General features: G+C 36.4%; 1 protein-coding gene across 2 annotated transcripts in view; it reads left to right on the forward strand.

Annotated features, from left to right (window-relative positions):
- The window catches only part of PLCE1 (phospholipase C epsilon 1), a 138,795-nt gene that overhangs the window by 88,953 nt on the left and 27,499 nt on the right, over positions 1-22,343 (forward strand). For both annotated transcript variants that reach the window (XM_063163514.1, XM_063163515.1), the window contains exons 5-14: positions 7,533-7,678; positions 9,408-9,666; positions 10,349-10,557; positions 14,790-15,456; positions 15,947-16,129; positions 16,978-17,095; positions 17,475-17,634; positions 20,634-20,756; positions 20,847-20,983; positions 21,891-22,129. In XM_063163514.1, the coding sequence (XP_063019584.1) occupies positions 7,533-7,678; positions 9,408-9,666; positions 10,349-10,557; positions 14,790-15,456; positions 15,947-16,129; positions 16,978-17,095; positions 17,475-17,634; positions 20,634-20,756; positions 20,847-20,983; positions 21,891-22,129 (2,241 nt within the window). The remainder of the gene's footprint in view (positions 1-7,532; positions 7,679-9,407; positions 9,667-10,348; positions 10,558-14,789; positions 15,457-15,946; positions 16,130-16,977; positions 17,096-17,474; positions 17,635-20,633; positions 20,757-20,846; positions 20,984-21,890; positions 22,130-22,343) is intronic.

Consider the following 22,343-nt stretch of genomic DNA (forward strand, 5'->3'; position numbering starts at 1 on the left):
CAAATCAGACTGACCATGATTGTGTTCTGACATTGAAGGGTCACAGGATTGAAAAGCAAGTAGGTCCTGAAGAAGTCTTGTCAGAAATGACTGAGTCTGTTCCATATCAATGACAATTTTACCATTAAAGTTGCCTTTTGATAAGATAGTCAGCATTATCTTTTCATCTTGGAAGTTTGCAGTTTTTGTTGTCTGGTGTTCCTTGTTTGGTAATTGTGCAGGATAGTTTTTTATATCATTTGAATTAATTCCCAGATATTCAGTGCGCAAATTCTTTGGTATTTAGTGCAATAGATTATTTGAAGCATAATCTGGAATGCATTTTTAAAAACATAGATGTTATGTGTTTAAATAGAGTTATTGTAAAATATTTACTGCTTGTAATAAATCACTGGTTTGCTATATGCTTTATCTTACAGTGGAGTATATCAGTTGCCATAGCCAATCACGAGCGTGAACTCTCCAAGTGTCTTTGTTTATAAATGGAAGGAAAATTCTTGTACAAAGAGTCATGATTTTGTTGGCAAAACTCAGTGAGCACTTGCTGATTTTTTTGGCATTCCCTATAGAAATACTGAAGTGTATTTATAATGTGGGAGCCAAAATTACTTTTAGGATGACAGCCTTCTGATACATGATGGGGAAAAACAATTCCATGTAATTTTTCTGTTAAATAATAATTATATTATTTTGTGAATTTTTCATAAAGCAGTATACTTTTAGTATTTTTTTCTGGCAATACATATTAAGGAGGAACACTCTATAAAACTTGTGTAAAATGACAGTCAATCCTGAAGATTTTGGGCTACATGCATACAGTATCATCAGCTATAAATAAAGCCTGTAGTCTTTAGGGTTTGATTAAAAATGGAATTGCATAATAGTGGAGCCTTAGGCACAATACGTACTCACCGGTGAGCCACAGCTCATACTTCATTTGCTGCTAATAATATCCAATTGATCTTAGAGTCTCGTCAGAACAAGGCTCTAGACTAAACTAAAGGCAGATACTCTTTCCTGTTACTAAATGTTAATTAAAAGCTGATTCTGAATTAGTAGCTAGTGGGAGGATTAGAGTGAAATACAGTAACATCTACCTTTACAAAACTATTGGCTCTAAGTCTCTGAGAGTGTGCACTCCATAGTGGTAGTAATGTATTTTTCTGCTCTGATGGAGCTTTGGCTATAAGAAGTTTAGTTTTCAAAGATATAAAACTGTAGGAAGAAACTGTTGGGATTCTGTGGAGTTAGCAGAGCCCTGGCAGCTGGGAAGTTAGGAAAATGGTGCCTAAGTGTGTTTTAGGACCCTAACAACTGGAACATGCTTTCTTGCCATCTCTCCTTGTTGCCTGCTGTACCTCTCTTCTTGATTCAGTTCTTTTCTCTGATTCTTGTATGACATGAGTTCACCCTGCTTCTTTACATGGAGTGACATGTGCTCTTTCCCCACTGTCATATGGCACAGTCTTCCTGGGATTCTGTTTCTTTTTCTGTCTCTTTACCCCTCCAGGCTCTTGTACCTTTGTGACTGACTCCCAGCCATTCTTCTGCCTGTTACCAGCAAAGCGACTACAGAGACACAAGCACAATGCACATGTTGTAAACATTCATGTGCATGCAAACATTTAAAATAATTTCAGTCATTGCTTTATATAAACATGAAAAGACTCTCTTGTAACTTGATGTTTCTGGCTTAAGCTTCAAGTAAAAGAAAGCCAATAAAGCTTTAAACAAACTGAAACATTTAATTTTCCATGCTGACATATAGGAACAGAGCAATTGTGGGTTCTTAGATTGAAAGTTGCATCAGATTGGAAGACAGACAACTGACTGAAGTTAGTCCCACTGATGAACTGAAAATGCAAAATCAGAAGTCAAATGCATAAGGTGATTTTTTGGAAAGATATGGTTACCAGAAAATAAGCTAAAAAGGTTAAAAAGTTTCAAAAATGTTAGTATAGCCCTGCTACTGGAGTGGGTTTCATCACTCACTAAAGCCTTCTTAAAATCAATAAAGTTAATAAAATATGGTTACCTAGGTCACTTAGTGATGTTCGTTTTATTTTTAATGGTTAAATTTTGTAAGGATTTTTCATTTTTCATTCAAAATACAAATTTAAATCTCACTAGCAAAACAGAGACATATCATTTTACTGAAATAATGGAATGTAAATAAATATTGCAGTCTGTCTCTTAGTTCAGCATTTTTTTGCAATGCCTAAATGGGTTTGCATAATGCTTTTTAAAAGATTGTGTTTGTACAAATATCAAACTCTTTCCAGTCCTTGTTTGGAATAGTGTTTAATGAGATTTAAAATGGTAAATGTTCCCTGTAATGTTATATAATTTCACACAAGCGTGTAAAGTAAACCATCTATTAATAAGCTATGCAACTTAAAATATTCAGATATTAAAAATGCATCTGAAAATTATCTTGCATATTATACCAAGAGCCAAAAAAATTTAATAATTTAACCTCAGTGAAACTCATGTAAAAAATTCCAGTTCTGTTTTATACACAGAACTGTGTATAGATATATACACAGATATTCATCAATATGCACTGACAGGTTTGTGCACAGTTAGCAGTGCAGAGGAACTCATTTCAGGCAGCTATTAGTGCTAATGCTGCATACTGCTACTGTTTTTTAATTACTGTTTTTAAAGGGAGAAATTGGATGATCCTGATACACTAAGAATTCTGCTTTTAAACACAGTAATGTTTTTCCCTCTTGCCATGATTACCATCTGATATCTGATGAAGATTATCATTCATGTTCTTTAGATTTTACTCAAATATCTTGATTTTTATCAGACAAAATTACTAAAACCAGATTGACTTGTTTAAATGGGTTATAGATTGCCATGCTTATCCTTTGGATACCTTAAAAATCATCTTGTTTTGTATGCAGAGATTTTTCATGCACATACTCTATTTTGTCAGTATTAAAGTTTCTTTCTTTCTTGCTCCAGTTTAGGCAGTATTTAAATCAGCTACAATTTGTTATAGAAAGATATCCATGGCTAATTTATGGTAGGAGTTAAGGAAGATATGTACTGTAATCTTACCTTGTGGTGAACCAGAAGATTTTGTTTTTCTTGCTAGCAACGGTAATTGCTAAACTTCAGACAGGCAGCTGTGTTTGGTAATTTCACCTCTGAAAGCTGCATCTCTCAAGTATTATGAATTTCCTGAAAATATAATATAAATATAGAAGACATCATTTCTTCCATTTAGCATCACCCCCTGAAGTATGTAGCTTGAGAATTGCTGTAAAAGTTTTACAAACTGAAGCGCTGATGAAATGAATGTAAAACACTACAGATGATAAAGCACTGCACATTGCAACTGGAAATTGTTAATAATTTCCTCCCTCAAAGCACCGCTACATTTTCATTCTTATAAAATATAAAAAGTAAGTTAATTCCCATTTTAAAAAATCACATAATGCATTCTCTAGCAGGTATATAGAGGATAGTAAAGAATGTATATATATATGTATATCTATATGAATAATCTAAATTTTGAGTATTAGAAGACTGAAATAAGAGAATGATTGAAGAAAATCCATGACAGATTTAGGGATACAGTTAGTAATTCAACATGCATTAAATGCTGTTCCTTCCTGTGTACTACATGGAGCGAGGTTCCCATAGAGTGAATGATAAACAGTCCTGTAGGTTGCACTTGTACAGTGATTTAAGGTCATGTACCATAACTTGAGGATCAAGTTCCATCAGGAGTGTCTCTTTCATGTCCTTCATGTTTTATTAGTAAAAGCAGCTGACCCTCAGTAATAAGGTATATCCTGGCCCTGACAAATTGGTAGATGTTTGCCTGCATATAGATCTGTCTTGAAATCAGGGGTAGTCCAATAATTAGGTAATCAAAAACATAGGCTCATTTTACATTTTTAGTGACTGATATATATTTCTCATGTTTAAAAGTAAAAAAATAATAACACTGAGTAAAAATATGCCTTTCCCAAGTGCATTAGCAATAGCTAACCTGAATTTACTTGAAGTGTTTGATCAAAGCAAGGTAAGCCAAACAAACTTCTAAAAAATAGCTAAATTAGTTATTGAATGTAGCAGATTTTGGTGCAGTTAAAATACTAGCGATTATATAAAAAGATAATTTCAGAAAACCTGAAACTGTACAGATCTTTTTGTACTACAAATTGTAGTACATATTGCTCAGTATAGCTTGCATTGTCAGGACATCGGGTACAGGTCCTGTGTGCTCAGATTCACATTTGAAGGAGATTCCTGTATCTCCTAAACTTTGCAAATGAGACTACTTTCTATGTATCTGAACTTTATCTGGCTCAATGTTGTTAGTGCTTCTATTAGGGCACCAGAAAATATTTAAATCTTAAGCAAGCATCTGTTCAATTTTGCTTCTTTAGTACTTAATATTAGTGTCCAGTAATCCTGAGTGACACTCATTTTTATCCATCTGAATGAAAAGACTGATGTTATTATCTACTTGTTTAAGTGGATTGTGTGTTAATTTATTACTTTTCTTGTGTCTTGCCATCATGTGAGTTACGGTAACAAAGCCAAGATACATTTTCTCATGCTTTTCAGACTCATCAGCAGTGCAGCGGAAATCTAATTATAGGTTTGCTGTGATGATTTCTGTTCTGAAGGGCGCTTAAAATGACTTACATAAACAGAACTATGTAAGTCAAGTGTGAAAAAAAAAGTAAACTAAGGAAATAATGATTACTGTGTTGAAACGTAGATCATGATCTGATGTTGGAAGTACTGTCCAACACAAAAACTTAGTCCAAAAAGCTTTACTGCTCTTTCTGACAAATACTTGCAATGTATTTTGATCTCCTTGGCAAGGCTACTCCTGTGCACTCTTGGCTGGGATGTGCTGTGTGTGCTCAGGCATTGCCTGAGCCCTGAAGCTCTCGTGCTGATGTCATGGCAGCCTGGTACCAAGGCAGCTGGTGGTGCTGCATCCTGGGGTCAGGTGTTCCTCGGCTGTGCTGCAGCTTGGAACGTGCCTCTGCAAGCCAACCAAGAGGGAAGTGCTGCAAGAGGAAGTTCTGTTCTGTATCCACTTGGCTGGAGTGTCCAGGAGTCAGAGCTTGCCAGGGTGCAGCTTCCCTTTGCTCTCTTCCCCTGCTAGAAATCCTTGGATTTAGTGACAGAGAAATTGTGCCACATCAAAATGCCATCTATGCTAATAGCTTGCCAAAGTAGGATTCAGAATTCAGCTTCCAGGTGAATTCCACAGCCACCAAAAAATAAGTACCTTCTATTTTAGAATGAAAAGATTCACTTTTTTTCTTGTTTAATGAAAGATTTTTTTAAATGTTTTCTACTCCTCTGTTGTTGTCCAACAGGAGGAGTGAGCGTGAACTTCATGGTGCCTTTTGTACCCTTCTTTTGCTCTTACATGTTACACAGTATCTCAAGTCAGCAAAGGCTCACCCGTGCTGCCCTTTATAGTTTTTTGTTTGTGATTACAGATTGTAAAAGTTCATCATGCTGTTTATACCGGTCTTAAACTCTCTATTAAATAGAATTTCATCAAGTGGCTGCTCTAGTTTAAAGGTTTCCTGTTGACGGGGAGTCTGAAGTCAGTTGCCTATTTAAATATTCTTTCTCAATTTTGATACTGTTTTCTCCTGATCATTACATCTTTACTACTTTAGATTAAAACATATCTGTTTAAAATTATATGATTCTTTAAAACTTTTTAAACCTTATTAATCACGTCATTACCACATTTGGTATTGCATGACAAACAAATATCAATTTTTTGTGAGATTGCATGTTTAGCGGTTGCATTCCCTAACAGAGCCGTTTCTGGAAAATGAGAATAATCTCCAAAATTAATATGTCACTTTATTCCAGCATACAAAAACAAATCTGTGCCACAGATCTGATTGTTCTGTTTCACAGTCTCTGATTTTTTAATGGATTTGTTTTATTACCTTTTATTCTGGTTTTGCCCTCATTTGACCTCCATGCCATGCAGTTCTGTGGTGGTTTGTATTTTCCATACCTTCATGTTCTTTGGGTATGCACTTCTTAGTAGATTGAGTTTTTATATTTTAGAAGTAACTAAGTGAATACACCAAATAAAATTTCATCTGAATTCAGAATCTCATTCTGAGCTGCTGCAGTGGTTAGTGTGCTGCCCCTGATGCACACAACCTATTGCAGCATCCCCACAGTCACTGTCCTCACTCCTGAGTATGTCCCCAGTGAATGAATCTGCAAGAATTCAGTCCCAAAAATGTGACTTTTAAATTTTTTTTTATATATAGGATGTATGACTTTTCTTCTCATATGGACATTTCTCATTTATTGTTCTTGATTAATGTTGCCCTCAGACAGGTTAAATAGTAACTTAGATTTTTTTGTAGTCTTTGATTTTCCTCTCTCAGGAGCAGGTGGCTTGGAACACAGAGTCTGTATAGATTTGCATAAATAGAAGCCCTATATATTTTCAGGAGGGTTATTTTCCTGTTAGTACTAATGCATTTACATTTTATTTCACATGCTTGGATTTTAAAATAAAAGTCTATGGCCCCGAGGGGTGAACTAGCATTTCCTAATTTTTACAAGCCTCTCTTCACACTGGTATTATCTGTAAACACTTGAGTCCTTCAGGACCAAAGAATGGAACACAGTGTCAGTAAACAAATCACGTTTATTGCCTCCTAAGTGTTTACACAATGACAAAAATCAAGCCTCCAGGGAGTCATATTGTAAAAAGAAACAGTTGGTTTAAATTAGTTTTCCATGTGAAATATAGCTACTTTTTATGGATATTGTGGGAACATAAACTGGAAAGAAAATCTGCACACTGATAAAATGAAGGGTTGATTCTTATTTGTTTAAATACAAACAGAATCATGTACTGAGTTGATTTCTGATTCCAGCATTAATTAATTGCCAAAGAGAAGTTGGTAGTACGGGCACACTTCGAAAGATGAGAATTCTTTTTATTTACTTGATTAGTGATCTTGCAAACAAATAATGCAAAATATCTGAAAGGTTCAGTGCATGTAGGAATTAGCAAAATTGTGCATTAAATGCAGCTAGTTTTATGAAATTAACCGAAACAAAAAATTCCAATTTATCAACTTTCCCTGTTCATATTGTTAACAAGAGTTATGTGGGACTGAGATTTATAAACCATGTTAATGAGAAATTACACTGCAGATCTCTCTAGCAGCTTTAGAAATCAGCACTAGCTGAAGCTGTACATTTTCTTCTATGGCATCAACGCAGATTCAGAATATCTTATATTAAGATGATGTAGTTTTTTGTTTAATAAAAGTTTTTCTAGACTAATTAATGATTTAACTGTTGTCATGTGAATGTCACTGTGTAGATTGTGTTTGCAGTGCGTAAGTGATTTGGCTATGAGTCTGTAAGTGGAATTTTGACTGATACCTTCCTGATGGAAGAAACCAAACAAGCCCATGTTACCTGTCAAGGATGCATGAGTGCTCCAAGGGTCATTGTTTTGGCTGACCATCCTGTCTGTTTGGTTTTACCAGGTGAGCTCCTGGGTGACCTGGCTGATCCTGACTGCAGGTTCTATGGAGGAGAAACGAGAAGTCTTCTCATACTTAGTACACGTGGCAAAATGCTGCTGGAATATGGGCAACTACAATGCTGTAATGGAATTCCTGGCAGGGCTAAGGTAGTGGCAACTCTTTTTTTTTAAATGGCTTTTCAGTGATAGATTGCATTGCAGCTTCTGTTAAGCAGATGTCTCTGGAGAACAATGAAACTAAACAAAAATCCATGGCTAAGCCACATCATCTCATGCTGTGACTTTCTAGTAATCCCTTTTTGAAAAATGAAGCATGCTAAACCCTTTCTTTTTTTTCTCAAAATGCTCTGAGAACTCCATCTGTTTTTCTGGTGCATGTTGAATATGCTGCATTGCAAAACTTTTTTTAACAGAAGTTTTTAAAAATGTAGAAAGAAGGTGGGAAAGCAGTTGTGCTTTATCTAATGAGCTATAACTAATGTAACTTGTGGTTGGAGTCTCCAGAATACAAGTGAAGCGTGATCATGGTGATGCTTTAAAAGGATCAGTCTTAAGTGTAAAAAAGACCAAACAGCCAAATCTGTCTTTAATTCCTCTGATTTACTTACTCAAACTGATGTTGGGATCTCATACTGTCATGGTCTTATGTAGAGGGACCTGCGTTATCTCAAGGAGGAGAGAGTAGGGGCTCAGAGACAGCTCACCGTGTGCTTTCATCTGGAATGACAGGTTCCTGTAGGGCCAGGGGAGCAGGAAGGCAGGGCCTTAGCACTGGCACTTCAGAGGGCAGCAAGTGCCTCTGAACAGGGAAGAGTCAAGATGAAGTTTCCTATCTCTTGGCTTTGACCCTCGTTGTATAATATGTTTGTGTAACAAAGCTGTAAAGTGTTTGCATTGCTGTTCTTTGTGGTTCAGTAAGGACCTTATTGAGCTATTTGTTTATGGTTTTGGTATATAAAGCTCTTTTGGGACACTCATAGGCAGGGGGAGTATATTTCAGCAGAATTCATCCACCATCTCTAAGCCATATAAGTTATGAGGGAAAATGCAAGGCAAATTAAGGGCTTAATTTTGTCTCCAGTGCATCTGCACAGTGTAGGAGAGAAGGGAGAGGACGATTAGTGCTGATGAGCAGCATTTCAGGACAGGGATGGAAAGTGGGGTTAAGGGCAGTCTACAGTGAGGTATCTTTGGATCTTTTGGTATGTCTGAGGCCAGGGGTGGGAAGAAAGGCTGTGTGATTACACAGACATACAGCTCAGAAGGTAAAAGAACTCCCAGAGGTACTCATAGTCCTTGCAGCTATTTCTGTTGGAAACCAGAATTTCTTTTCAGCTACAACTCTGTACTGATGCCTGAGAGCTTAAACATGGTCCTGACTTCCTTATTTCTGTGAAATTAAATCTGTGAGTAAATCAGGGAAGAAATCAATGTAAATTCTTAAAAATAAATTTAATTAAAACTCTCCAACTTTTGCTTACTTTATGGATTGTTCATAATATAGCTGAAGGAATTTGTAAGAAGCAATCTGATTTATCTTTATGCTGTTTCCTCAATCTTTTCTCATTTCTTTATGAGCCCTTAGAAATTTTAGGCAATGACGCAATAAAAGCGTTAGAAAGCCTACTGGTGTGTTTTATGCAGCTGGGCTTTTATTAAAATGTGAAATACTGCTTCAGTAGATCAGACTGCTAGTTTCTCATTTTTAGTTTTGTTCTTTGATTATTCAAAAGGAGAATTTTTATAAAAATAATGGTCTTGATTTCATTAATCTCTGTGCAATTATAATTTTCTCTATTACATATATGCTGCAGATGTTGGACTTGAAGGTAAGTTGTTGAAATCTAATAAATTTTGTGATCCCTTCTTGCAATAGGTCTAGAAAGGTTTTAAAAATGTGGCAATTTATGGACCAGTCTGATATTGAAACCATGCGAAGTCTGAAGGATGCTATGGCACAACATGAGTCATCATCTGAATACAGGAAGGTGGTCAACAGGGCACTCAATATTCCAGGCTGCAAAGTTGTTCCTTTCTGTGGTGTCTTTTTAAAAGAGCTCTGTGAAGTTTTGGATGGAGCATCAAGCCTCATCAGACTCTGTCCACGATATAACTCCCAGGATGAAACACTAGAGGTAAATGAGACAAATATTCTAGGATGTTATGTTCTTAGCCAGTGCTTTATTTTATATAATCTTACCCACAGGCATCATCAAATTAAAGTTTTCTAAACCAGACTGTTACTAGGCTAGTCAGTTACATGGACCTCAATTTAATTCCCATAGTTCCTTGGCAATTTAGATTTGGTTGTTTCTGCCTAGTTCAATATCAGAGTACTGAGAAATCAGCATTAGTAATAAAAGATCTTGATTATACTTTGGATTAAGTAAGTATGTGAAGCCTGAAATGTGTTATTATTTTCTGCTAAATACTCTGACCTTCTACTTAATTAAGTGGGAATTGGAAGTTTGGGGTTTCTTAAAAATAGAATTTAGAAGCTCAGCAGATCAAGCTTTTCCTCTATGGAAAGAAACTATTCTTATGAGTTCTATTATTGTAGTTTGAAAAGAAAAATGCCCCTGTTAGATGAAATATTAAAGACTGAGCCTTTTTTTTAGGTTTTCAGGAGTTTAACTTATCTTACTTGATTTATGAAATTATTTGGTCTGTTCTGTATTGCAAGTAGGTACAAAATCCCATGGGAAGCAATTAGGATATATGCACTGAATGTTCTAAATAGTAAAAATTCCTACAGTGAGAAGTAGATGACACAATGTTCTATTTGTAGCTGTACTAATCTTTTAAATATCTCTATAGTTTGTTTCAGATTACAGTGGACAAGATAATTTCCTACAACGAGTAGGCCAGGATGGTTTAAATAATCCAGAAAAAGAATCAACAACAAACAATATCTTTCAAACAATTCGGAGCTGCAATCGCAGTTTGGAGTCTGAAGAGGGTGAAGATAATGTCAGTGAAGGGAGCAGCTCAAGGAAAAACTCCTTGAAGGACAAAAACCGCTACCAGTAGGTCTCATTTTATTTACTATCACCACTTCTATATGTCATGGATTTAGTCTTTGATTTTCTTTTACCAAGGCTTGCCTTTTGAAATAAGAGCAACTTTAGCATCTTTCCTTGTATTACCTGTTTCCAGTTCAGAACTTTTCTCCCCTGATACTCAACTGCTTGGAAACTCTCTGTATAGCTATATTTTCCTTCATGATGTAATTACTTCCTCTCATGATAAGGGTAAATCCTTTTTGTCTTACACAGAGAGCTTTAAAAATCCACAGTTACAATTACAATTTTGATCTCTAGTGACAGGAATAGCACCAGGACATATTTGTTATCAGAGCTCAGAACATTACATTCTGCATGCTCAGGCAGTGTTCTGGCCCCTTCAGAAAAAGGTTATTTATTATCCTTCAAAAGACTTCTTCTTTTAAGGACATGTTACTTTGAGGGGTTTCAGTTTTGTCCAGGAAACATTCATGTGTGAGTACATATTTTGAATTTTCAGGTTGCTGTAGTCCTGCTATTTTGCAAAGAAGTTTACTTCATTGTGCTCTATGTAAAAAAAGGCAGTGTTCAGTCTGATTTCACTTTGAAGACAACTCTTGAGGACTGTACTAGTCACCAGCAGGAAATGCAGGAAATGTAAAACTTAGGACATCACAGGAAGTTCTAGAATGTTGCTTTGCAGAGAAGTTTCATTGCAAAGCCCATGTAGACATAGGTGGGTCAGGTCAGCTTTCAACTAAGTAACTGTGTTAGACTAACTTCAAATTAAGTTACAGAACTTTACTGCTCTGAGGTAAAGCATTGTAAAATTACGTGAGGGCTTGCATAAAAACATGCTTAAGTCACTGCTTGAGTTATTTTACTGATAATGTGTGTCAGAAATATCAATATGTTCAGAACTATCCAACTTACTTCACCTACTTAAACATTCAATCTAAAAAGTGACTGCCTGAGAGGCAACTGCTATCTTCCTGTTTAAAATGCATTTATTTCATTAACATGTAATTCTAAATTTCATTTAAAATAAATAATCATGATTTCCTGAAAGAATGGTTTCTAATAGAATTATTCACATCTGGCTTTAGTTGCTTCTGGGAAGTGGTGCACTAGATTAAGCCAAGAAAGACAGACCCACTTCTCTGCCCACGTATGCTGTCTCTTGACTTACTTCAAGTAATACTTTCAAGTACTAATACTTTCTTCCAGAAATTATTTTTTGCTAATTAATATGCCTTAAAATCAACTTGCAAATTACAGTTCAAATGGTGAATACATGAGGCATATAAACACTTCACTTGGACGAACAAAATAGAAATTAAATGGAGTTGCTTTTTTTATGTCTTTATGAAATAATTTCTTGGTAAATTACTTATGCTTTATTCATAAATGTAATATAGTGAGTTGCACTCCAAACTAAAGTAGGAATTCAGTTTATTTAAAATCCCAGTATGAATCTGAAATGAAAATTTAAAATTTAAATGAACAAAACTTCAGATAGGTAATTAAAGTTGTGTTTCCTGGTTCAGGCCATTACCTACTCAGTTATGAATGTCTGTACTTCTGATGCAGTAAATACTGATTTTAACAGTAAAATACTTGTAGGAGAATAGTTCTGAAAGTATGAATTTAACTCAAGTGTCTCACAGGCTTTGGAAATTCCTTCTTCACTTGCCATGTTGTTCCTAGGCATGCAGAGAACTGAGTGAGGCACAGGAGCAAATTGCTACAGAGGCAGATGGGCCATGTAATGCTGTACTTTTATGGAGGCTGTGTTTGGTTTAATTTTATTCCTATGAACAGCTAAAGGGTTCTAAGGAAGAAATTTAGTTCTCTTTCTGGTGAGACCTGTCATATTTGGATACAGTGTTACAAAATCCAAATTATACTATAATTATGCATTATCTGATAATTGTAACATTGTGGTCATAAAGGCAGAAAAATACACTGCAAAACATGTTTCTCATTACTTTGTAATTGTAAGAAAGATTTTCAATTAGTTTTTCTTTTGATGATTTGGATTAGTATTGTGGAACATGAATGCACCAAAGCTGGTAGGTTAATTTGATTTGAAGAAAATGAAAGGCATCTAATAAAATCAGTGGGCAATGGGTATAATTACTTTCCTAGCTGTGTTAGCAAATAAGCTTCATCACTCTGTAGTCAGTGACCCAGCTAATTGCCCTAGATTTCTGTACATGCCAGATAAATATCAAACATTAATCTTTCTTAGAACTCTGTTCTGATGATTAATAAATTCAAAAAAAAATAAAGGTATGCAGGAAAATGGGAAAAAAAAAACACCAACCAAATTTGAAGTAGAGTTTTTATGGAATTGTAAATTATTGAGTGACCTATGAAGATACTCCTTACTTTGAATCATTGCTTCATTAGCTTCATCTTATCTTCACATTTAAACTTTTCCAATTATGGTAAATAACGTATTAAATAGTGGTGGAAAACCTCAGGGGTTTTCTTTTCTTTTTGTATACCTTACAATTTTCTCCTCTGCAATCTGTGTCACTGTTTTCTTTACTTTTCATTTCCTTGCCTCTCAGGGCAGCACATGTAAAGAAAGCCCCTGGTCCAGCCCAGGCTCTGTGAGTGCTCTCAGGAATTGGCAGCGGTGTCACTTTTGGCAGCTTGGGACAGAGGCTCCATTTCTGTGTGTGCTTGGCTTACCTGCTTCTTGTACGTTCCACATGCAACATGTGAAACCAGGCATAAGCAAAGCTCTGCCATTTCTGTCTCTGCTGTGATAGACTCCTCCAGCCATGCACAGCTACTCTCCAGATACATGTTACAGCATTTGTACAGAGACTTGTTCCATTGAGGGCGTAGGGGAGAAAGAGCTGCTTCAGTTGTTTGTTTCATTTTAAAATATAATTTTATATAATACAGATAAATATTTCAATGTACATGTGTCTAGTAAGACAATTTATATCAGCTCAGTCAAAACACATTACCTTTATTTGTAGCAACATTTCTTAAAGAAACTAGGCTACACTTAAGACCAATGCAGTTATTTTGTCAGTCCCTTCACAACAAGCAATGAAACCTCTAACTGTTTGCCTTTTTTTTTTAATTTGGTGAAGAGACAGAGATCTCACCCATTAATAAATTCATAGAGGAATCATTGCTGTATAGAATGAGGGAAAAATTCAGATTAATTTGTCATCCAGGTAGAGGAGAGTTTGAGGAGAAGCTGATGATCATCTGTGCTAGCCCTCAGGGAGATGGTGTATGTGACTTGGAAACACGACATGAGTCATCTTTGACTTAGCTGGTAGGTAAGGGGCAGGAATTAGGAGTACTGTGGTGCTAAGAAGGAGAAGCAAAGAGGGTATTAGGACATGATATCTTGAAGGATATGTAGAAGAAGATGGTTTTTGTTTTATTGCCTGGATATCCTTAGGAAAATGTGCTTGATTAGTTCTGTTGTACACAGAACAGTTTGTCCTTGTTTGTGTTCACTGAAGTATCCAAAGAGCATATTGAACATTGGTGGATTTAGAGACTTCTGTTAGAGACTTCTGCAGGGAAGACATTTCATTTTAACTGCCTCTCCTATTAGCTCAGTATTGTTGTTCTTTATCTACTGTTTCTAATTTTGGCAAAATATATCAGAAATTTTGGCTGCTGCATACAAGTTTATGTTAATATTTTCTTTAAGTAAAATAAAATTTCTTATGGAAAGTATCTGATAAAATTATTTGTGCATTCTTATGAGGAAGATATGTATTTTAATCAGTATTTTACTTATTTTAATCAGAATAATATACAATGTGAAAGGTCTGCACATTAAATCAGTAATAGAACAGAGATTAGAAGTCCTGTCTGAAATGCACTATATCCTGCTAACAGTTTCCACATATGGCACTTAATATTTCAGCTGAAGCAATCTTACACAGAGGATTTAAAAACTGATATCACTTGGCCTTAAGAACCAATCAGACACTCTTTATTATTAATGCAAAGTTTGGAAAGGTCTAGGAAAGTATAATCATATTGTTTCAGGAGTTACAAGTAATTGTAACAGCATCTCTTAACTGATGCAAAATTGCAATAACATAAATTATAGTACTTCAAAAATGACACAAGTTCTTGTAAGTCCCAATTATATAGTGATGATAGTATTCCCTTTATTTAAACTACAGCAGAAAAAATATTCATCAAGCATAGCACAAGTCAGTACATGTATCACTAAATATAAATCTCTCATCTTTGCTCACTTGCAGATTTCTCATTGGAGATCTTTCAGACTCTGAAAGTGACATATTTGAGCAGTTGAAAGAATGGGACACCAGTTCAACAGAGGAGCAGCAAAAGGCTTTCTGCCATGGGATAGAGCTCATTCCCTGGTATGTGTTGTCCATCAGGGCTGACGTCCATCAGTTCATGCAGCAAGGGGCGACCGTCATTCATTACGACCAGGAGACACATCTCTCAGCTCGCTGCTTCCTCCAGCTCCAGCCTGACAATAGTACTTTGACTTGGACAAAACCCACCACAGTTTGCCCTGCAAATGCTAAGGCAAAACTGAGTGTGCTGGGCAATACTGCTGAGCTTGGTAAATACCAGTTTCTTGGTAATACTGGACTGGTGGAAGGCTTTTTGGACTTGTTTTCAGCCAAGGCTGTATATATGGGGCACTCAGGCATTGATATGCACACTGTGTGTGTTCAAAATAAGCTTTGCAATATGTCCCTTGAAGAAAATGGTATAACACTACTTTATGGACTTCAGACTACTGATAATAAGTTGCTGCACTTTGTTGCTCCAAAATACACTGCCAGAATGTTGTATGATGGATTGCTGGAACTGACTAAAGCTGTAAGAAAAATGAGAAGATTCCCTGATCAAAGACTACAGTGGCTACGGAAACAGTATGTCAGCCTTTACCAGGTAAAAAATGCTGCGATTCTGTATAAAAAAGTTAAAAGATATCAACAGCTTAATGTAATGCAATTAGTTTCCATCATAAGTAAGATTAGATTAAAGATTAACACTAAATCTCCAATTTTGTAACACGGATTAAGCAGCAAGATCTGATTCTCCATACAAGGTTATGTCAAACCTTGCAAGTTTCCAGTACACTGAGGTTAAATTTTTTTTCTTACAAAGCTCTTCATATATTTGGAGTTTTGAAATAAGTATTTTATTAAGGAAAAAAGCAATGACTGTAGTTTAAAAGGGCACCAAAATAATGAGTGATAATAGTTAGGGCCAAAAACATCCCCCAAGCAGCAAACAAAATAGCCCTGGGGAATTCACTCAGTAATCAGAAATTGTCTCCTCTTGATGTTTCTTTCATCGGTTCCTCAGAGATCTATATTACTGCTTTAAAAATGTGTCCTTATTCTCCTTGTTTTGTTAACACTGAGAATCTTTGTAGGAGGATGGAAGGTTTGAAGGCCCAACCTTGGCTCAGGCTGTTGAGCTGTTTGGAGGCAGACGATGGAGCGCAAGAAGCACAGGCACGGGATCTCTCACCAGAAGCACTGAGAAGCCCAATGTGCAGAGAAACAACACTCTGGGAATCAGTACAGCTAAGAAAAAGAAGAAAGTACTCATCAGGGTAGAATATTTTGTTATTCACGTGTTTTGTTTCCTCCTTGCAGTCACTGTGTAGCTGTGTTCTGAACCAGAGAAAAGAAGTTTGATGATAATGATGATGATGATTTTAAAACTGTTTATTGTCATTTCAGGTTTGATGTTTATTATTTTCCAATAGTTTGTTCTTATCTCATGCTTGCAGCGTTGTTAGGATGTGTAGGTGCCAGGGCTAACAGAATGGGACAGAATCTTCTTGCAGCCTTTAGGTGCTACCTCCATATAAAGATAAAATACTGGTGGTGATAAAAATCTTAACATGCAAAGTGGTGTCTGGAGGTTGGTGTAATTTTTTTTAATCCTTTATGCTTTCATGTTTCGAAAAACACTACCATTGTTATTCCACATTGCATTAGATTGCATTTTATCTGTGTGGGTGACAGGAACATGACCTAGTCTGGCAGTCTCCTGTTTTCCTGGACAAAACTGCTTTCAGCAATAGGCAGGAGAGAGGAAAATGCAGGACTAGCACCTCTATGCTACCCACATTTTCTAGTGGGCAGGTAGAAGGATTCTCAAATGACAAGATCCATCCTCTTTAGGGCTCCAGTGCAACAGTGAAATAGTGTAAAACCAGCTGCAGCATTCTAGAGAGGCACAATCATTATCTCTGTGTGGTGTCAAACTGAGGTAACACCTAATGGTCCCATGCTATGCATCTGTTTAAGTTTTCTCTTTTCTACTGTTACTGGCCTCACAGGAGTCTGTTTTGTAAGGAATAGCTGATTTATCTCATTATTTTGTTACAGATTGTGCTGAAATGAAATGCAAATAGTAGATTTGGGATGTTTATTATGTTGCTCATTATTTTAGGGTGAAAGTGGAGAGGCCACTGATGATGAAATGGCAACTCGGAAGGCAAAAAGCTGTAAGGAATATCGTAATAGAAGTGGTTCAGATCCTCAAGATATTGATGAACAAGAAGAACCAGGTAAATATATTGCTTCAGTACTTAAAAATCTGTCAAGGTTTTGCTCAAAGCCTTTTTATGCAGATATTTTTTGTAGTGTTAAAAATAAACTCATAAAGCTACTTTTGCAGTTGAAGCTCCAAATCTGTGAACTCTGAAATTAATTTCTTTAGTTGTTCATGATTGTTCTTTCATTTAGTTTCAGCAGCATTCCCTTTCTATTCAGATAAAATACATTTGTTATGTTGTTCAGTACATACTTTTTTAACTGTTTTGGGACAAAGCTGGAATCCTACTAGTCTCGTACTATGTTTTAATGAATTTTTATATAGGTCTCCTTGACAAAAGCATTTTTATTGGGCCAAATGTAATTGTGATGAAAACTTTGTTTTCTCCTTAGATCAAAATATTATTATTAATGCTTCTCCATCTAACAACCTTCCATCAAGAAGAGCTCACTCTCTGACAGCATCTGGATCTCCCAACTTAGGAGCCACATCATCTTCACCAGCAAGACCAGTCTCCTCTCCTGTAATATCATCAAGCAAAAGTCAGTCTAGGTAAGGGCAAAATCCATTTGATGGAAAAAAGAAAAGAAGCTACAATTACTTATTTATTATCTAATGTGGGGTTTGTGCCCAACTGGCAAAATCTGACAAAAACAGCACCAGAAATGTCATTAGCCTTTTTGTAGACATCTAAAACACATTGTAGCAGAACACAAGACATTTAAGCTGACAGCTGAGGTTCTGAGGTTTCTCAGCATAAATAATTTCTACCTGAGATAGTAATAACCTGTGCTGACATTCCTGGTGATGGCTGAAGTACTATCTTGGGAAATGGAGGAACCAATTTGGAATCTCTCACAGGCGTCTTTTTCTTGAACATTCATCCTTTTTGTGCCACTCAGGCAGTGTAAAAGGTTATTGCAATATATGCAGTAAAAGGCTGTTGCAGTATATGCAGTATCATAGTGCACTATTATATTCATGCTATAGATACTAATTGCGATGGTAGTAGTAATTACAATATTAATAATAATTCAGAGATGTGGACAGTACTTTATAACATACAAGAAGACAGTCTCTGCAGAGGCTTTCCAGTGCCTTTCTGGAGAAGGATTGCTGAAATATCATTATGAATATGAATCTTGGGGGTTCCAGGAGAGAACAGTAAACAATAGAAGGGATTACTGCTGCTGATAGAACATTTTATTTGTAGAGACATGTCTTGTACAGTGGTTTCAGTTGTGTATTTCTTGGGTATTGTATTTATACTTAAAATAGTTGGATTTGGCAACAGGTGTGATTAGTAGAGTCGCCTGTGGACGTGTGGTTGGGTTAATGCTGCTTTGTGAGCCTCTGTGTTCCTTTTGTTTTCCACTGTCATTCACAAACTTGGATTTGTCTTGGTAAGCAATTTTTTTTTTTTTTTGGTAATGGTGAGAACAGCTTTATTTTACACTGAACTGAAGAAATACTGCTTTACAATCTCTAGAAAATTATTCCATGTTTTGCAAATCTGCTTTTTGCTTTTATGCTAAAATAGTTGTTGTCTCTAAATTAGATTAAAAGGTTCAATGGAGAACTCACATTCCCTGGAAAAAGACAGCTAATGTTCTTTTAAATCCTCTCAGGCCTGGGTTTCTGCATGGATCTGTGTGTAGCTAAGCACTGTGGACCTTCCCCAGTTACCACAGGTTTTCCTTGGCAACATTGCCTGGCACTTCCACAGCATCACTTTGCAGAGCAGTCCCAAGTTTGCTGTGACCCTTCCTGACAGAACTTGCTCAGGATGTACCTTATGACTGTTTCATCTGTCCTGAAGGAGCCTTCCTAAGAACAGATTTACATATTTGACCCATTATCTTGACCCTGTTTTAATAAGCCATTAAGAAATCTGGAGCACTGGAGAGAGTTTTATTCTGAGCCCAAGTAGCTTGCAGCTGCTTTTGTCATTCCTTCAAAGCAGATGGGCATCTGATGAATTTCCAAGTTCCTTGGAAATCTAGTGCTGCTTGTGAAGTGGAGGAAGCAGGAGGATGGTTGATAACATCCTGGGATACAGAGGACAGGATATGGAAAACTAGAGATGGTGGCTATTTTGGGAAGAGAGAGTAAACCTCCTCACTCAGCAGTCAATCCAGACTGCTACTAAGTGCAATTTTGATGGTTGGTGATGATGGAGTTTACTTGAGGATTTTGGCTTTTTTATTTAAACCTTTTGTTTGTATTGTTTTCCCATTACTCTGGAAGATAATCTTTAGTGATCAGATTGGGTGAAATGGTGAGCCTTTTCTTCTGCTCTTGGTCTCCCATTTGGTACTCTGCAGTTCCAATCTGTTTTCTGGAATCTAGAGGCTTTCCTCATCATGGTTTATTTTTCCTGTCTTATAAAAATGCTGGGAATTATTTTAACTAAAAAAGTTTTATGTAGTATGTCAGTACTTTCCATAGTGATGTCAAACAAATCCAATATTATCAACTAAAGTAGATGGTATTTTTTAATACTTTTAAATCACATTTTGTTTTCAATTGAATGCATCCATCCCATGCCAGGAGTGAACTCAGGAATCTGGTCCAGCCTATTTGTGTAGAAAGTCACCTGCTTGCAGGCATGTCCTTAGGAATACTGGACAACAAGCTGGTTCTGTTTTTCCATCACAGCTGTCTGAACTATTTGTACTGAGCCTGGTGGCAAAATTCGTAGAAGAATGGATCAGTATATTTGAACATTACAGAGCAATAAAATCTGACATGTGATCTGATATTTTGAAGGAAATACTGTAACTTGTGCAGTTAATTATGGTTCAGACTAGATAGTTCTTGATATTTGTGTTGTTGCTTAGATCCTGCCCTTTTCAGGGTGCTGTTGCTGGCAGATCCCATTCCTGTAATGTGTGTTCATTGGTGTTTAGGCCCAGGAAGGGGCTCAACATCTCAGCCCCTCATTGCAAGGTACTCCATGTAGTTCACTAAGGACTTGTTCATACTGCTCAAGTAAGGCCTAACTGTACTTACTAGTGCAAATCCTCTAGAAGCCAAAGATTTTGGGACATGACTTTTGGAAATGTGCTGGTTCTACTTCAAAAATGTTGTTCAGCTGCACAACTTAGATTAATGATTGCAGTTACAGAACAATCTGTTTTATTATTTTGTCTTCAATGGACCTTATACACAGCCTGCATTACAAGAATCTTGGCATTGTTTTCTTTAAAGGGAAAATAAGTGCTTTCATTTGTGCCATGTACATCAGGCCTTTTTCCGCATGAAAAAAGTTATATTATTTAAAAACTTAAATTAAGTTTTAAAATAATATACATTTTTTATTCTGATAAAGTTTACAGTTGTCTTGAAGAAAAAAAATAGCTGCTATAAACCAAGAAGGTAGAAAATATCATTATGCATCTTAGAAGATGGTTCTTTATTTGCTTCTTCCAGATACTGGTAATAAATGCATTACGAAGAGCACAAATAAACTGTTAATATGTTAATGCATAATATTTCAGATAAGTAGAAGTTTAATGTAACCGAACTAGAGCAGTCTTTTTTTGATTTAGCACATGGAGCAGCAGTAGCTGGCATGGCCGTGTCAAAGGAGGAATGAAAGGTTTTCAGAACTTCATGGTGTCTGATAGTAACATGACTTTTGTGGAATTTGTAGAGCTCTTCAAATCTTTCAGGTAAAAGATTTTTTTTTTCTGTACTAATTTTTCTTCATTCATCCAAGTTTATAAAAGAGCAAAATTTGAATTTTTCTGTTCTTTTTGCAGCGTCCGTAGCCGCAAGGATCTGAAAGACCTTTTTGATGTTTATGCTGTGCCTTGCAATCGATCTGGCTTAGAGCCTGCTCCACTTTATACTAATTTGAAGATTGATGAAAATAGCAGTGGATTCCAGCCTGATTTAGGTTTGTTAAGGAGAAAAATGCAATTGTTAGACTACTGAGCAGCTTCAGTTATTTCACTTAATAAAATGTGTCTCAGTCAGTCTCCTTATCAGTTACGAGTGTAAGTAGAGGACTGCTGCCATGCCTCCACTAATACTAGTTAGTGGGCTATAAGAGAAAAATGAAGGGAAAGAAAAATATTCCAGCTTTCCATTAGCCAGATATATTTGTAACTGGTAATAGCAGAGGAATAAAACTTGTTGCTGAATGGCTGAGCTCAGGGATCTGTACAGGTTGCAGGAGTCCTGGAAGGGCTAAAACACTGAGCAAATATAGGGAGGAGAAATGAAGAGGCTGTGCCCTGTGTCCCATTTGGCTGTTTTTTTCTTATCTACTTTCCTAGTGGATATGCTTTATGTGGGATAAAGGGGAAGGAAGCCTCTGTCCCCCTTTACATTCCTCAGTTACCATAATCTAAGTCTGGGATTTTCGCCACATGTAAAGAAAAGTCTTTCTGCCAAGCAGCTTGTGGGGAGGGTGCGGAACAATTGGCATATGAGACTGGAGGAAGATAAAGGGCAATTGAACAGTAAGGGTGTGGGGTTGCACACAGTGAAGGAAAGGCTTTGAGGCTGTTTGTGGTGATGAGATGGAGCAGGAGAGTCCTGGGTGTGTAAGAGGCCGTGGATCCATGTTAAAGGTTCCAGGATTTTGTTCAGAGTAATTGGATACTTGTAATCTGCTCACATGCATGCTTAATTCTCTCTTTTATTAGTGGGTAGAAACAAGATGATTTTGTTCTAATTTACTGCTAAAACACCCAGTGAGATACTTGTGTGTATTGTATACTAGATTATCTTCTATACAGGATATGTAATACACATAATTTGTTTAGCTTATACTGTTATTTCCTCATTTTTCTTTTAAGATTTGTTGACTAGAAATGTTTCAGACCTTGGTTTGTTCATTAAGAGCAGGCAGCAGCTATCAGACAACCAGAGGCAAATATCTGATGCTATTGCTGCTGCCAGCATCGTAACCAATGGTACTGGAGTTGAAAGCACATCACTGGGAGTGTTTGGAGTAGGAATCCAGCAGCTGAATGACTTCCTAGTGAATTGCCAAGGAGAACACTGCACCTATGATGAAATCCTCAGTATTATCCAGGTCTGTAATACAAATATCTTGCAATTCCTTTTTACTAGAACTCCAGTTACTTCCATTTTCCCCATTAACATTGTGTGTTGTTCAGAATAGCATCTGTGTGGGTATCTCCTTTCACACTGATATTGTCTCTACAGTTTACTTGATTTTAAAATTTAATACTATCCTTATTTTGGACTAGAAAATTGTATGGATGTCAATAAATATATCCATTAAA

The sequence above is a fragment of the Melospiza melodia genome, chromosome 9 (assembly GCF_035770615.1).
Source record: "Melospiza melodia melodia isolate bMelMel2 chromosome 9, bMelMel2.pri, whole genome shotgun sequence".
Taxonomy (NCBI): Eukaryota; Metazoa; Chordata; class Aves; order Passeriformes; family Passerellidae; genus Melospiza; species Melospiza melodia.